This window comes from Saccostrea echinata, unplaced genomic scaffold (genome assembly GCF_033153115.1).
Source record: "Saccostrea echinata isolate AGI-Se365-2 ecotype Australia unplaced genomic scaffold, CSIRO_AGI_Sech_v1 ptg000012l, whole genome shotgun sequence".
In the NCBI taxonomy this organism is placed as follows: Eukaryota; Metazoa; Mollusca; class Bivalvia; order Ostreida; family Ostreidae; genus Saccostrea; species Saccostrea echinata.
The window spans coordinates 11,951,618-11,969,505 of record NW_026889761.1 but is presented as its reverse complement, the minus strand read 5'-3'; the positions used below and the strand labels follow the sequence as shown (position 1 = coordinate 11,969,505).

General features: G+C 31.9%; 1 protein-coding gene and 1 pseudogene across 1 annotated transcript; both read left to right on the top strand.

Annotated features, from left to right (window-relative positions):
- The first annotated feature begins 1,546 nt into the window (after positions 1-1,546).
- LOC133185003 (uncharacterized) lies at positions 1,547-9,757 on the top strand (annotated as a pseudogene).
- A 2,499-nt stretch (positions 9,758-12,256) lies between these two features.
- Positions 12,257-13,807, top strand: LOC133185002 (potassium voltage-gated channel protein egl-36-like). Its single transcript, XM_061320067.1, has 2 exons — positions 12,257-12,715; positions 12,956-13,807. The coding sequence occupies exons 1-2, from the start codon at positions 12,257-12,259 to the stop codon at positions 13,805-13,807; spliced, it is 1,311 nt and encodes a 436-aa protein (XP_061176051.1).
- The last annotated feature ends 4,081 nt before the right edge of the window (positions 13,808-17,888 follow it).

Genomic DNA, 17,888 nt, shown 5'->3' with positions numbered 1-17,888 from the left:
TTGAATAAGAAATAGGATTCCATCCTTAACTTCTTTGGTAGACAGCAAGCCATGTTAGTCATACTGATATTGAAACATATCCACCTGTGGATTCGTGGGCTTGGTTGAATCACAATGTGACACATTGGGGCTAAGATTAGGTCACAGTTTAGGTCAAAATTTTTCATGGGAATTATAAAAGCTATCTTTTAAAACCCCTGAAGAAGAACGGTAGGTCCAAAAAGATTCAGGTGAGCGTTGTGACCCGTGGACCTCTTGTTTCAACGACTTATATCATCCACAAGGAAATGATGTGATTCATCAGCTAACAAAGGAAATGAACGGAACTCATCTCTGTTCGTCTTCATCACACTACAAAATGACAACATTTTTTGAATAATAAATCAATTTTTGCTTTCTGGTGAGACAGACAACTACAGAATGTTTCTTGGAGGACCAGTTACTGGAACCTTAGGTATGTAACAATTAGACTGTAATTCTGGTAAGGAAAAAAGAAAGAAAGAAAAGACTAGTACTTGTTACAAACTAAAATATTCTTATTGATGTGTAACTGTATTACTTTTCTTTCAAAGCATTTGTTCACTTTTTTGTCCTGCCAATTTTATTTTGGACCAAAAACAACCGCAGGTAACTGAGAGGTTATAAAATCATCGATTTGTCACCATCCGTAAGAAATTAAATTTCATTTATTCATTAGTAGCCAAAACCTAATTGTTCTTTATCCTTTTGTGCTTTATGAACCATTTCTGATTGATAATTTTTTTTTTTCATTAAAGAACTTAAATAAATGATTTTCTCTATATATTATCATAATGTGTAATATCGGTTACCCCCGTCTGATAGTGCCTGGACATTTTTACTCAACCCTTTTATCCAAAATATTGCCACTCCTCCATAACCCTTTTTTCTTACTTGGTGATAATGTGTCATTTATATCCACAGATTTACAAGTACTGAAAGTTAGAATACAGACTTCACCCGTTTTCTCAGTAGTGTACATGACATTCTTAAAGGTAACAATCAATTTAATTAATTTTATACGAGTATATTTGGATCTCTCATGCTAACTATTTAAGGTACTTATTTCACTGGTACGTTAATTATTATACCACCTTGTACTCTGTTATTCATACAGATATTAAAATTCATAAACATGTGTATCTTCAATTTAACTGAGATTCACTCGAAATAATCATCTGTTATTTAATACGCTGTATAAACATAATTAACCACTCAAGTTTTTATATTTTAGGTGTAAAAACAGGAAATGCAAGTAAATATCTATCATGGCGGCTGCCGACCTCAACCCATGGCGCAACTCGTTAAACAATGGCGCACATGAGTTTTAACCATGGTGGGACGTTCTGAAAAACCGTGTTTATGAAGAACCCTGAATTATGAAATGAATGAAGTTCTGAGTTTTTTTGTTGCTTTTATTTATTTTACAGGTGACAGCATATTAAACACTGGGAATAATGGCTTTGATGTGTCTGAGATGAACTTCAGTACCCGGATATAGACAACGACAGATGGATTGGCGGGAACCATGACGCTGACTTCAGAGGAGGTTGGTGGTTTAACAGGTGTCATCGTGTCTTCCTTAACGGACTTTTGGCTCCGGAGAATTGGAAAGATCCTTGGAATCCGACTGTTACTGATGATATTGAAATTAAAGAATCTCTCATGTTGATAACTCTTCACTAAGTGTGTTACAGGGTGTCACCCTGTCTTTGTTTAGGGACCTTAGTCTTCGAAGAACTGGATGGATCCTTGGAATCCGATGGTAACTGATGGTAGTGACATTAAAGAGACTCTCATGTTGATAACTGCTCACTAAGTTTGTCACAGGGTGTCACAGCGTCTTCTTTTAGGGACCTTGGTTTCCGGAGCACTCGAAGAATCCTTGGTATCCAACAGTAACATTAGAGACTCTCATGACGATAGCTCCTAGCTTAGTGTGTTTCAAGGTGTCACCGTGTCTTCCTTAACGGACTGTGGTCTCCGGAGAATTCGAAAAATCCTTGGAATCCTACAGTTACTGATGTTATTGACATTAAACATTCATGATGATAACTCTTCAATAAGTGTGTTACAGGGTGTTAATGAAGCACTTGTCCTCGGTATCGCTCAGTACCAATGGCAGTGAGATTAAGGTGGTGATTGTGATGAAAAGCCTCACTCATTGTGTTGTTTTTCCTTATTTCCTTTTTCCAGAATGCCAGTATCTCCTATCCTTTTTATTCAAACACATTTTATGTTGTTTAGTGAGAAATGGGCATTTAAGCTTCATTATGTTTTTTTTTTTTCCATTTTGAAGTGACTTATACATATATATGCAAAGTCTCTAGAAGATTTTTGTGTAATAAGTTTTATGATGCTAGTGTACAGTTCTAACTGTTATGATTTTATTGTACTCATTTTATTATGTAATCTTGTTATTAGTCTTAACTTGTTATGTAATGATGTAATAAATCTATTTTGATTATCTAATGATGTTATTAATCAGAACATAAGTAGAATAATTAAATTTCTGTTCAGTTACTTGATAATAAATAAATGTAATTAATTTTAAATAAATCTTGGTAGTCAGAAAATCAGGAAATGGGTCATATTTACCTTAAACGTACACGAATAAACGCATTCAAAATGTACGACAATATTCCTCATCACTTGATTAGCGTAAACTTTTATTAGTTCAGTTCGATATATGTATTTGTTTGCATCATATATTAACCTTATTTAGCAGACAAAAAAGCAGCGCAAAAGACTCCTAAGCATAATTTTAAAACTAAGAATAAATGCATGATACGGGAAAGCTAGTGGAATTTTGAGAACACTGATCATGAAGTAAGAAGGAATATGAAAACATAGTTGTTAAATTCCACTGGTATTTAAACGATATAAAGATGAAAAGATGAGATTTCGAAATAAAGGCGTTATCATTATTCAATGATATCCGCTCCTCGGCTAGGAACAATAAATCTAAAAAAATCAAAATGGGGTTAGTCTGAATGTAAAGCTTAAACTTTTTTCGTGCAACAATTTTCATTTCGTGCATCTTTATAAGATTTAAAGTTCTTCGAAGTCTTAAAATCAGAAAAAAGTAGACATTAACACTCCAAAATTACATTTTTAGAGAAATTGAATTTATTTTTTTCTTGCTTATGATACCATTGTTTATAAGCATGATATTAAATTTGAAGTGATCGATGATATCTTTCACTGATATCATATACTTTTTACACTATGTAGAAAATTACAATTGAAGCTTATATCGAACTGAAATGCTGCATATGAAAAAAAAAAAAAAAAAAAAAAACATGCAATATCTCTTCAAATGCCTGGATACCTAAAATTTCCTTAAAAATACTTTTTTTTATATATTAAGTGCTTTTATTCAAGTTTTCTAACAATGTATTTGACTTCTGATAATTTTTCCCATTTAATATGAATTAGTATAATAATGAACTTCGAAGAAAAAATATACGTATACATAGTTTGCTATGTGTATTCAGTGACATATCGGTATTTCAGATCATTTTCAATAATTTACAAATTACTAATTAATAATTCAATAATACTGATTTTCAAAATCTGAGGAACAAACTACTTCAGATGTATATAATAATATTGTTCTTTAGCAGTAGACTTGATGAGCTTTGTGTTTATGCTAACGAAATATGGAAATAACGAACAGTAGTAATCAAGCTCAAATGTCCATTGAAACGATACAAATCGGGAGCAGAGAAAACACGGACCTTTAAAAAAGATCAGAGGTGGAATCAGGTACCATGGAGGTGTAAACGTCTCCTTTCGACCGATCACACTCGCCTTGTGTTCATCGTCGTGATCGGGCAAACAGAAAAAAAAATGACCTAACAAATTGTTTGAAAAAAGTCAGTCAGCATTCGACTTAATCATAGATTGTATTTGTTCACAAGGTCATTGTATCGACCATAGAATTTGCAAAATGATGACTTTAAACGAGACTGTTAATATTCTTGTTTCATCAACTTTTCTTGTCAGTAGCTTGCCTCGTTTTAGAAATTGTTCGTTCGTACGTGCTCAGTGGGAGATATAAACCCCATGTGCAGCTCATAAAGGTTTATTGCTACATAAGTAAGGCAAGATGATGATAGAAAAGATGAAGTCATGACGTTTATCATAAAATTTTGATGTTGGGTTACCATTAACTTCTTTTTCTAATTTTGGTTTGTCAGTAATTTTTGTACCAAAAATGTTAAAAATAACTAAACTAATCAATAAAGCTGGATACCTAACATGTATCTTTTGAGTTTTAAACGTACTATCACCTCCCTGATTACGAGAAAAAAAAATAAAACTATTCCTGACAATATATGTACGCAGTTGGGACTAAGAAGAACACAACTAATTTCTTGGAGGGAATTTTTAGCTTCAACTAAAATGTCAAATTAATGTGAGTCAAATGCTGTTTAAAACAAATGGAATAAACCTCTAATGCAGAGGTTTGTTGTATGGAAATGCTAATATAATCTACCTGGGTACAGTCCACTAATACATTTCCCATAGGCGACAATATTAACGTTCTCTCACACAGCTCCTCCCCTAATTTTCGTTGAAGAATGGGACACCCCTTAAATGATAGCTAGTGAAATTCTCTCTCACGTGGTTAAAATCTCAAAGTTGCATGTTAGATTACTTTTCCGTCAAAATGCACATGTTCGTAAAAAACATCTGAAAATGAAAGTAAAAGTAGATTAATTCCCAAAGTCAGGGTATGCACATATTAAAAAAAAAAACAATTCCTTTTCTCTCAAAGTTAATGGTTTTGAACGTTGAATTTTCCCTTCTTTCATAAATATCAAGCATCTTAAGTTCAAACAACCTACTAATTTTATATACTGTTTGCAATTTAAGGATCTATTTCGTTTTAGTGAACTACTGTTTATTACATATATACTTAACTTCAATACAAAGCTCAATTAAAGGCTGATCATACTAGGAAAATGTTTATATCAAAATGTCGAATTGAAGGACACAGTAGTTTTGTTCTTATGTAGAAGTTTTAGAATAAATGTTGCTTCACTGTTCGTTATCATCACCTTTTTCATCATAAGAATAATTATAAAAGGTACTTTTAGGACAGCACAGTAAGTGTTAATCAAAATTCAAACAGATTGTTGGAAGACCTGATTTCTAAAACTACAAAGATATTGTTATTGAGGAAATCCAGCATCTTTAAGAAATATCAACTTAAGAGTGCTTGTGTGTAGAGACAGTTTTAATTTTCACAAAGTAACTTGTTTATGATCAAACAGAAGATGTGACACTTTTCAAGTTCCATTTTCTTTAAAGACACAATGATATAATTAATTAAAGCCTGGTCTATAGTTTCTCATTAAGAATGATTGTATAAAACATTAATAAACTATACTTTTTTGATGTCCGTTAATTTTGAAAGAGTTTGTGATTTTAAGTTTTCCAAAGGTGCTTTATAGTTTTTGACTACTATGAACTGCACCCTGTAATGTTTCTTTGATTAAAAGGATTTATCTTCTTCTTTTTTTTAAATCTTCATCTATTTTTTTTTTAGTATTTTTTATTTATTTATTGATTTTTTGTCGAGCTTTTGAATATAAAAAGGGTATAAATAACGTGAATCGAATTCCCTCCCTAAGCTTAGTTTTAAATAAATTTTTATAAGAGATGTGAATCTAATTAAAAAAATAAATAAATAAATAAATAAATAAAGAGGTTTAGAGTTAACACTCTTACCAAAGATGACCCTCAACCACCTTAACCCTTTCAAAAACGTGTTTTCTGGCATGATTTTACGCTTTCGAGATATTTTATTACAAAAGAATAAATCAGCACAAGTTTAAAGTAAATATTGCCAATGCATGTGTAACGATAAATTACAGCTTGTATATGTGTGTCGACAATAATTCAAATAGGAAATAAAATACTTGAGTCTAGAGAGCCAATCGACTGTCTGGCATGTGCATATCCTATTTTTTTTTAGGATATATAATTTGAATATCTCATGTAATTGAGAGTTATGTAAATTGATAAGAGGCATCTAAATGTAGAAATATTTTTATGTATTTTTCATTTGTTTTGAACCCCCCCCTTTTTTTTTTTTTTTTTTTTTTTTTTTTTTTTTGTCGAATATTGATGCCTCGTACTCCCATCGCCTCCAAAGCGCCAAATTAGTAACCAGTCCCCATTTCCCATCCCTGTTGTGATCCATTTTTCATCATTTCTCTACACTGTTTGCCATTGTATAATACGTATCTATCCCGGAAAATGCAATATATCACTTTTATGGTGGGCAAATAAAGCTTGTTATGTTGGGACATCTTCGACAGGGAAAATTTTGGCAGATTTACCTTTGAATTATATATGACTTATGTGTGTATGTGTAACTTCATCCTTTTTTTTTATAATTTATTTGTTATCGATATAAAAGATAAATTGTCATATAGGGTGATTATAAAAGGGAAAGTCGTAGAATTAATATCTAATCGTGATAAGGACAGCAGTCAAACTGATTCAGTTAATGCTTTTGCTGATTTCATCTATAAGTGCGTTGATAAATGTTAACTCCCAGATCTTGTATAGGGATACAGAGAACGATTTACAAACTTTTATGAAGGAAAACCAAGCAGCGAATTTGCAGACGTCATTGCAAAACTGTAAAGTCAGCTGGAGAGAGAAGTCTCAAGAAAAAGACTTTATAAGTAATAGTTACACAGTTCTTCTGAAACTGTATGGATCGAAGAAATTTCCTGATGGTACAGTATTATTAGCCAATTGTAATCTGACGATATGTGCATCTATAATTTGTCGTGAATACAATATTTTGAGTTTTATCTGAACCTTCAGGCTCAAACTTTTTTACTGAGGTGACAGTTAAAGAGGGGTAAAAGAAGTTGAATTTTGGGGCATAAAGTAAAGGTCAAAATTTAAGTTTCATTTTACCAATACTGTTACACGAACTATAGAGTATCATTTGAGGAGGATTTAATATAAAAGTTTTAACAAAACTAATTGAAGAAGCAGAACAAATACCCAAATATTAGAATGCATGGTAATCAAAGAACAATCTTCTTCATTCCATGGTAAGAATAAAATTATCGTATCAAAGACAAGGGTAGGTGTTATCTTAGTGTGGACACGATTTAAAGAGGACTTGGTAACAGTTTAGCTAAAGCTTGCTATGTTCCTATATACTTACACATCCATTTATATGCATATATTTGTTGGAAAGAGGAAGAAAACAATGTTTAAAAATAATATACATAACTAAGTTTTGAACTCAAGTAAAAGAGAAGATACTGGCCTTTAAGTCTCAGATTTGTAATATAAATGCTTTGTTGCCAAAGAACGGAACATATTGAATCCAAGGAAAGTCTTCAAAAGGTCAATGTCAAAGAAAGTAATAAAATGGTACATTGTAATACACTGTACCCGGTGTTTTCAGTGTGATGATTGCAATAGAGGTATTGGGAACCTGAGGAAGAAGCCTATTAGATACCAAAGCCAAAAAATTGCAAACTTCAAGGACATTGATTTGTCTTCATAATCTTGTAAAGACCACATCAATTCATCATGTGAGAAACCATCATAAAGACATCATATATCGATCAGATGTTCTATTTTGAGGTGTCTTTGTGAAAAAAAAAATATTTAGTATGATGTCTTTAATATGAGGACAAGAGACATTTTATATATTTTTGTTAATGTCTTTTTTTCTTTTTTTAAATTTTAATGCAACAGTTATAATTATAAATATCATTCATAAAATGGCAAATTTCGTACACTCAGACTATAAACTACAAAGTACATCTGTTTACCAGTTTATATGTGATTTCGTAATAAAAATGATAACAATGCTTTTGAATATCTATGTAACTGTAACTATATTCTTGTGAATCTCGATCATTACAGATCGTACAATATCCGACTGGTGTAATCAACATTCCTATCTGATTATTGGGGACTAGGAAAACTGTCATTAGTATTACAACTGCTCTGGGGAAGATTATTACTTGAGTGGCTTTGTTGACCATTATTCTTTGTGGCCATCACAGAATAAGCATGAATGTCATTACCCTTACCTTTTTTCTGAAGAAACTTTACAGTGTGAAAACTACACCTTCGTGGACTGCGGGAAAAGAAATAAGCCAGTATGGGAATGTGAGTAAAATCAAGCATAAAAGCTGTCTGTGATCTGAAGTCTAAGAACATATATACAAATGATAACGTCGCCGATATATGGCTGAAATATTGCCGACTCGGCGTTAAACAATAATAATAATAATCAATCAAATGATAACGTCGCCGATATATGGCTGAAATATTGCCGACTCGGCGTTAAACAATAATAATAATAATCAATCAAATGATAACGTCGCCGATATATGGCTGAAATATTGCCGACTCGGCGTTAAACAATAATAATAATAATCAATCAAATGATAACGTCGCCGATATATGGCTGAAATATTACCGACTCGGCGTTAAACAATAATAATAATAATCAAATGATAACGTCGCCGATATATGGCTGAAATATTGCCGACTCGGCGTTAAACAATAATAATAATAATCAATCAAATGATAACGTCGCCGATATATGGCTGAAATATTATCGACTCGGCGTTAAACAATAATAATAATAATCAAATGATAACGTCGCCGATATATGGCTGAAATATTGCCGACTCGGCGTTAAACAATAACAATAATAATAATAATCAAATGATAACGTTTAATTATTTTTATCGTATTGAGGGGTTGCAGTGATTCGCAATTGATTACAAAAACAAATAAGAAATAACATTTTCATTGTAAAGCGAAAAAACATGCCTACATAAACTCCAAATGTGATTTTTTTTTTTTCGGAAACAATATGGTGGTTAAGGCAGGGAGATTTGCTTGAGAAACTTTATATAATCAAAATTCAAGTCATTTAGATAAATTTCAAAACATTTAACTTTTTTCAATTATTTGATAGTCAAAAGCATGTAATCAACTAGACTTTTTTGCAAAATTGTAGAATTTTTTATACATATAAGCGGTCGAAGCATAATTTTCAAAATTTTATTGCTTTATTATTCGAGAAAGATGTAGTCTCTTCGATGATTTCGCTAGGTTGATAATTTGAAGAAACCATTCCCAAAACAAAATAATTTTTGTCATCCACGGATATACAGAACACTATATAAATCATCAGTTGAATTTTAAGTTATATATTCTAAAAATTAATTTTGAATACAAGCTTTATACATATAAAATTAGCCAACATTCTCAACTTTGCTGAAAATTATATACATTTTTAGGCAGGTACTTCCGACTTCAGTGTAAATTTTCACATTGCCCAGCATGTGAAGCTAGATATCCAAAATGTGAAGATAAAACCGATGGATTTTATCTTGAACATGACGATGGTACCTTAACTAAGCGATTCAAAATATGCCAGAATGGACGAAGAGTACATACAGGATCTTGTTCTTGGGATTCAGTATGGTCAATTCATGAATTTCCCTATAATGGCAGATGTGCACATCAATATACGATACCCAAAGATGAGCATCAGATGGGATTGCTTCCGTCGTGTAAAGGTGTAAAGGATGGTAACTACCAGTTCGAAGACCGCCCTTGTGATGCTTATTATAGATGTGACAGTGGTATTGCGTCACCTGTTAAATGTCCATCGAACACGACTTTTGATGATGTTACTGGAACATGTAAGGAAGGAAGCAATTGTTAGGGATCTTACCTTCAAAAAATCTATGAACTCATAAATCATTTAAGTTAATATGCTGTAAATGACTTAGCATTCGTAAAAAAAATTATCTTGATGAATAAGGATAGAAATAGAAACGTAAAAATAGATTATATCTCGCTAAAAATACTCTTACAAATTCAAATCGTTTTATATTTAAATCAACATTATTTATATTTTTTTGATTTTTGTGATTAATTTCATGGATTTAAATTTATTGATTTGTCAATGAAAACTGATTCAATATAAACACGTCCTCAAAATGAGACAATATTTTAAAAGAATTTTGCCTCACTTATATTTAGCTGTAATGAATTCAGTAGGCAAGGTTAATTTATCTATCGAAAAGAGATGGAAATGAGAATCAAAGTGAAGGTTTTTTTTAATCAGCTGTAAGTACCACGTGCACGTTAAGAGGAAGATTGCTTCATCGTATACACAGCATTCTCAGAGGTTGCAGTTGATGGATGGCAAGGAATTCATGTCCTTATCAAGTCGCTGTTGAGCCACAATACGAGCTCTAAATCCAACAATGGCTACATTTCCTCACTGAAAATCAATTCGGAAACATAAAATAGATGTGATTTAAATGCATCCCCATCATGTAATCTCATGGGCACCAGTACTAGCATATGCAACGTTCTTCTCCGTTATACAAAGTCTCCAAAAGTGCACTCAAAAATCAAAATGCACTGGAACTTTGGTCTAAAAGTTGTTATTGAAATTTAATTTAATTTAATCCCTCTTTTTTATCCATCTCAAACTAAAGCAATAATGTTTAGCACGAAGAAAATCATTGAAAAGCCTAAACTTCTTTTTCAGCAATGTCAATTAGACTTAATCTCTGAGCACAAAGACCTTGGAGTAATGTTTTCACATGTCGCTAGTTGGTCACCGTACATTGAAGATTCACTGGCTAACGCGTACAAAAAATAATATTTTCAAGTGGATTGAAAATCTCTCTCCCTTATGTATACGTCATCTATAAGATGAACATGAATATGCTTCTGCAGTATGGGGTTGCTGACTATATGCTGTATGCTATATGCTGTATGATAACGATAAGCTGAAAAACTGCAACTTTATGCTGCAAGAATTGCAACAGATTTAACAACAAATGCTCCTGAAGATTCATTTTACTTTAAAACGGGATGGAAACCACTTAGTTGTAGAGGACACAAATTACGCGGACTCCGCTATTATTTACTCTTACAGTGGCCAAATAGTCCAAAATTTTACTGATTTATTTTCTACAATTCGCGATAGTATAAAACAAATGCAAAAAATGCAGTATATGTATTTGAATCCCAAATCATAAAATTATAAAAGTTACAATAAAACTAGGAAGAATAAATTTCTCTTTACAAATATTAATCCATTTGAAGCAAAGTTGATAACATTAATAACACCACATACATTCTATAATCAATCCTAAGATTTAAATAAAATTGATCAAACAATCTTGCAGTCATCCGTCCAATCTTGAACTCTGAATGATAGGTTTCCTTGATATCTATAAAGAAGCTTGCCGATCATTTACTTCGTATATGATTAAAGAGACCTGTGGAGTATGTGAAAAAATCATAAATGACTAATATACCTACTTTTACTTGCTTTATAAGTATAGTGATGACTTTTACACTTTGAAATAAAGTGATTCTTTTTATCTTGTAGATTCAAATGTACGTTATTTTACATTGTATTCGCTGAAAAATTACTAAGGTAAAAATTCCGTGTCTACACAGGCCTTGTTGCATTGTTTTCTTATTATCTTAGCATCTCAAAATCGATGTCAATTTGATTTCCTCACAATTTTTAACGGTATCGTCATCATATATATATTTTCTTTTGTTCTAAATTCACATCTTAAAACTTGTTTTGGGATAATGTCGTAATTCTGAAATCTATATCCAGAGGTATTTCCATACGAGAGAAAATCTGTCTCTAAGCAAAAAACGCCATTAATTTTTCTTTTAATCAATACTTCGTCTAAAATGTATATTCACCATGGTTGTTCACATGTCTGTTTCAATTTGATCATAGAAATAGCTTACAAAGAACATGTATTATTTATTCCCACGAATTTTATATCCAAAATTCTTTATTAGACAAAACAATTTGATGATAGAAATAGATTTAAAAGAACATGCATTATTAATCTTAACGGCTTTGTATATATCAACTTCAGGGACAATTCATATTACCTATCAACTGCACGTACTCAATTTCGAAAATAATATCTTTTTCACTAAATGAATAAAGTATACAAATAATGTTGAAAAGAAATTAAAATCATTGATTTTATCATATAAAATCAATACTGTTTTCATCAAAGTCTGCTGCAGTTCTGGAACATTCAGTAGATGGTGGATATATATATGTACTTTATATTTACGTTGAAAGTGAAATTTGAGATTTTCAAATTTCCCCCTAATATATATTTTCAACTGAGCAAGACATTCAGGCTTCAAAGACGGAACAATCATGGTCAGTAATTTCCACATCAGTTTACGAGGTACTGACTTTACAACTTCCTTCAAATCAGTTAGAGAATTCATGGACAAACTTGTCCAATGTGGGCGAGCAGAGATCACATCACAAGGTGATTATTTTGTTGACAGAAACCCTACAGTTTTCCATCATGTTTTGGATTATGCGGCTGGAAGAAAATTTCATCTTCCCAAAGGAATTTGCGCCATCGAGGCTAGAGAAGAAATGGAGTTCTGGATGATTCCCATTGAGGCCATTCCAGTGTGCTGTTTTGAAGTATTGTACAATGACAATTTGTCTAGCTATGAAGCAATTGAAAAAATGGAGAAACGTCTGATGCATGGCGTTTGTCCGACGAATGAAGAGAAAACGATCTCTGGAAGTAAATTTCAAAACTTAAGAGAGACTCTCAACAGATCTACAGTGGATCCTTGTTCGAGTCTGCATGGGAAGGTGATCCAAGTCATTTTAATTCAAATTACATTTGATAAGGTCTAGGTGTTGTAAGGCAGTTGAGATCTACTGTTTATATTATATTGTTAATCAGTCTAGATTCTGGTTTATCACAAATTTATTTTAAGAACATGAATATTAAATAAAAAAGCTTAGGTTGAAGATGCTAAATTATTTTAAGAACACGGTATTTTATTATCGGTAATGTCAATAGTATTTTATTTGTATTGTATTTTCTAGATATGGTTGACCTTTGTGGCTGCTGTTACAATCCTAGCGATTATCTGCTTTATTTTGAATACAGACAAAGACTACCGAGAGGAGAGAGAGAGCATTCCAGCAATACCAGACAATGCTACATATAACCTTGTCTACAGTAACCCCAAACTCTCCATGCTGATTACAAAGAAAATTCCTACTTGGCGTGTCGTCCTGGAGAGTATTTCTAATGTGTTTCTCCTATTGGATCTGATTTTACGATTTATCATCACACATCAAAAGAAAACATTCATCTTCGTTCCTTCCAACTTTTTAGAGTTTATTGCAATTACGATTTCATTTTTCGTTATATATATGGATAGAAATCCTGAAATGATTGTTCAAAACAGTTGGTTAGATAAACTCATAATAGTTGTCGGATGCCTATACTCTCTAAGAGTTTTCAAACTATTACGCCTAGCAGAAACAACTGGTGAAATGAAGATTTTAAAATTATGTTTCCAAAACAGTTTGAGATTAATAGTACTTCTTTTGATGATATTTACAATTTTCTCAGTAATTTTTGGATCAGGAATGTTCTGGGCCGAGTTTGAAAATTCAGAAACTTTTCCCAACATGTTCGTCAGTATTTGGTGGGCCGTTGTTACCATAACAACCGTTGGATACGGGGATCACTATCCAAAGGCTCCCTTTGGGTACTTTATGGCCTCTCTGACAGCGGTTATCGGCTTATTATTAATAGCAATGCCCATTGCATCCTTATCCTCCAGCTTCAATACTTATTACAGCTGTTACACGTATAAAAAGAAATATTCTGATGCTAAGAAGAAATCCAGAGAAGATATTTCTGAAAACACTGTTGATAAGTGTTAAGTATTATCACATTATCAATTGGATTCGTTTGACGTTTACAATATAAGGAGTCGCATACTATCAGTTACCTTATAAAATCAAATAATGGACTCTGATATTTGTCCATTAGCTATTTCATTGGAATTGATTCAAACAAGCTGTTAAAAAGTAAACTTAAGATATGTCATTATTTTAATTTAAATCATATTTCAAAAGTCTAGTAAAATATTTTAAATACCTACATATTGTAAACATCGTATTGATTTAAAGACATGTGAAGGTCTTTTAGTGATGGTTAACGAAAGTATAAATTGGGAAGGAGGTAGACATTTTAGACAAACATTGCAATATAAATCACAGTGAGACTATATTCTTGCATTACCTTCTCTTATTCAAGGTCCTGAAGAATATATTAACTATGCAGTGATTTGAATTACTATACCTATATTGGATTCATAAACTTCATAAAAATCCTTACAATCAAAGATATATAGATTGCCATTGGACATTTGCAAAATTATTTTGTTAGAAAACATTCTGAGTAGATATTAAAAAAGATGCTTGAATTTCTGATTGACAATATCTATATAGATTTTGGAGATCCACTGATACCCATGTGTACCAATTGTGCCTCATTATTAGCAGACTTATTTTTGTATTCATATGAAGTAGAATTTTTTCTCAAAAACTTATACATGAGAAGAAGACACTCGCTGTGGTCTTCAACTTGACATTTAGATATCCACAAAGTTTTATCAATTAATAATAGATACTTCCATTCAAATGTTGACTCAAAATATCCCAGTGAATTGTGAAATAAAAGGCAGAGTCTGACATATCTGTTTCATATTTGGATATTTTACAAGAAAAGACGTCAATGGTAATCTACCAACAAAACTTTATGATAAACGTGATGATTTCAACTTTTCTATCGTCAACGTCCCTTACTTACGTAGCAATATACCCTTATCATCTGCATATGAAGTTTACATCTCCCAGTTGATTCGATTGAAAAGAGCATGTTCCACGTACAAACAATTTCTTAAACGAGGCAAGCTACTGCCAATTAGGTTGAAGAAACAAGGATATCAACAGTCTCATTTTTTAATGTCATCATTTCGCAAGCTTTAAGTTCCATACAATGACAATATCAGCCATGCAATCTATTATTAAGTCGAGTGCTGACTGACGTTTTTCATACTTATTGTTAGTCCACTATTTAAATACTGAATTGTCTATGGATTTTTCCGTTTGCCCGATCATGATTATAAGCACACGGCGGATGTGACTGGTCGACAGGCTTACACTTCCATGGCACCTGATCCCACCTCTGTTTTAGAGGTGTGTGTTTGCTCTGCTCACGATTTGTATTGTTTCAGTAGACTTTTTTATTATTACTGTTCGTTATCTACATATTTCATTTCATGGAAGTAATCTTAAATTTTTCGTTCAACTTGATAAACCAAATTTGTTCCTCTCTCTGTTTAATTCTAGTGAGTAAACAGACAGGAAGCCTCATCAAACAAAGTAAAAATTATCAAATTCTAGTCGTACGTCATTGCATTCTTTCGGATTATTCTCACTCATACATTTACAGATCCTTTTCATAATATAACTGAAATCCTTTATATGCAAATACTTGAAATTTAAATTATTTTTCCATGGATTAAGACCCCGTTATATTGTATTTTCGTTTCTGTGAAAAGACCACAAAGTAGCAACACTAACAATCTGTGTTACGTGCTTTATATTAGCCGGAGGTGAAAGCAATAACTACTGTGATTGATTTTTTTTTTAGAATAATGCAATGTAAATGTATTTTATTACAAAGTGTTGCTTGACATATTACAATAATGAAATCAATATTATTAGAAACATGTATATTTTTGGTGTATGGAGAAGTATCATAAATGTTTTCCCTGTAAGTATTAACTTTCATTTTTCCAATATTTTGTCATTTTTATTGCATTTATTTTGAATGTTATTCTAAGACATGCAAGACAATCGAATTCATGTAAATTTGTTAAAAGTTCTTAAAAGTCAGAATGTTTATTTAATGGAACTTAACCTACACATATATACATAAAGTAGACCAATTGTTGTTGTACCATTTTGTTATGTTATTACTGACCTAACACAATATAATTGAATTTCAAAGAGTTTAAGTTGTCTCTCTTTGTAGAAATTATCATCTGTTGCAATGAATGTTCCATAGGGTTCATGACCTGGAATATTGATAAGCTTGGGAGGTGTGAAAACGTGGTCTTCAAAGCCTTGCAAATACATTTTCAAATACTCCACAGTATTCTTCGTGCAAGAAAGGATCCTTCTATATATTTTGATTTATATCAATTCTTTTAATACACACTTGCTAGAGTTTCTTGAACGAAAGATAGGAAACACTATCTTCAGTGTATTAAGTAATGCATTTTTCAGCTTTCTCTTGCATAATATGTTTATATTCTAGTAGAAGTATTGCTTTACTAGTTTTCATGTTGTTAATTTTTAATACATGTATTATTTTTATCCTGTCAATTCATGATTAAACATGACACTAATGATCACAGGAAAAATCTATTGTTGTTGTTTTCTAGAAATGCTGAAGTAAACAGTCATGCATTGAGTGTGTTCGATGGAATTGGTCGATACTCTTGGTGGGATTTGGGGTACTGTGTCCTATACGCAAAGTAGTATGTACTTTTGATACCAAACGGTCAATCAATAATATGGTAATCAACGTGTGACAGTTTAGCACGTTTGATCAAGCGAACTGACACTCTGTTATTAGAATGATAGTATTTTTACTTTCTCTTAAACCTGACGAGAATAAATTAATTAAAATAAGATTCAACAATACAGTCCACAGATTATTTTTGTTATTGAAAGATAATAACTTGTTTTATGCCGATAAAATTTTCATATTCTCTTGACCGGCTTATTGAAATACAATATGTCATGCCAAGTGATCTATTTTTAATTAATTTTTGAAATATATATTAAAACAAACAAGTTATAAATACAATAAATTTTCATTTGTTTTCAATTAAAAAGGAATAAATTTCTTTCAGCCCCAGTAAAAGGAGTGTATTTCTTTGCATACATCTGCAGGAAAGTTATCGCAAAAACATTAGAACAAAAAAAAATGAATTTTAGTGTCGTGAGGAAATACTCAGACGAAATCCTGAGGAAATACCCAGAAGAAATTATTAGAAAAATGATAAACCATGAAATTGAGCTTGGACACGGTATTTTATTTAATGATTGGTACGGGGAATCTACACACTTTATTAAGCTTACCCCGTACATGTGGCTACTTCCATTTATTGTCACCGTTATACTCCTGGCTGTCTTCAAGCGAGCAAAGCTGTTCGGCTACACTCAGAAGTACCTAGTCGCCATTATGCTTCTGGACCTTCTTTGCACACTTTTAACTGGAATTCGAGATGGTGCTCTTACATTTCTAAAAATGGATTATGGGTATATAGAATACAAAATCTGTCGGTTCGTACTAGCTTCTTTTAACTTGCAAACTAATCTTCATGGAACATCAATTTGGATCAAGTGCTTCATGTCTTTTTCTCAATATATAATCGTTGCATTTCCTTTAAAATGGAAGTTTTGGAACTTAAAGCCATTTTTTATGATTTTTGCTGTAATTCATTTGAGTTTTTTGTCTGTATCGTTAGTTTGGGGTTCTGGTATGCCATTGAAAGGGGTTTGGACGTTTCAAGTTCCTGGCATAGATCACAAGTCTAAAATTATCCAAGCTTGTACGATGGATTTAAACTCAGGTTTTTATGAAAGTTTCACCTTTTACTTCCTTCAAAACTATGGAAGGCATTTCTTATACATCTACTTCTTGGCTTTACCAACAATTTTGGATATTGTGTTGGTAATTTTACTTACACTTTTAATGCGAAAACAATTAAAGTTTTTGTCCGTTTTGGCACCAGAGACTGGAAAGAAAAGTAAAATAAAATACCTCATATTAATGAAATTGAATATTATTCTTGGCTTATCATTTATCGTACAGGAGGTCCCACTTTTTATATATGCCACATTTCTTTTAACATCTAATGATATGTCATTCCTTCTTGATGCT

Excerpts from the sequence above, each read along its gene's own strand:
- LOC133185002 (XM_061320067.1), top strand. The coding sequence starts at position 12,257 with ATGGTCAGTAATTTCCACATCAGTTTACGAGGTACTGACTTTACAACT. Across the intron at positions 12,716-12,955 it reads GTTCGAGTCTGCATGGGAAG|ATATGGTTGACCTTTGTGGC; the intron begins GTGATCCAAGTC and ends TGTATTTTCTAG.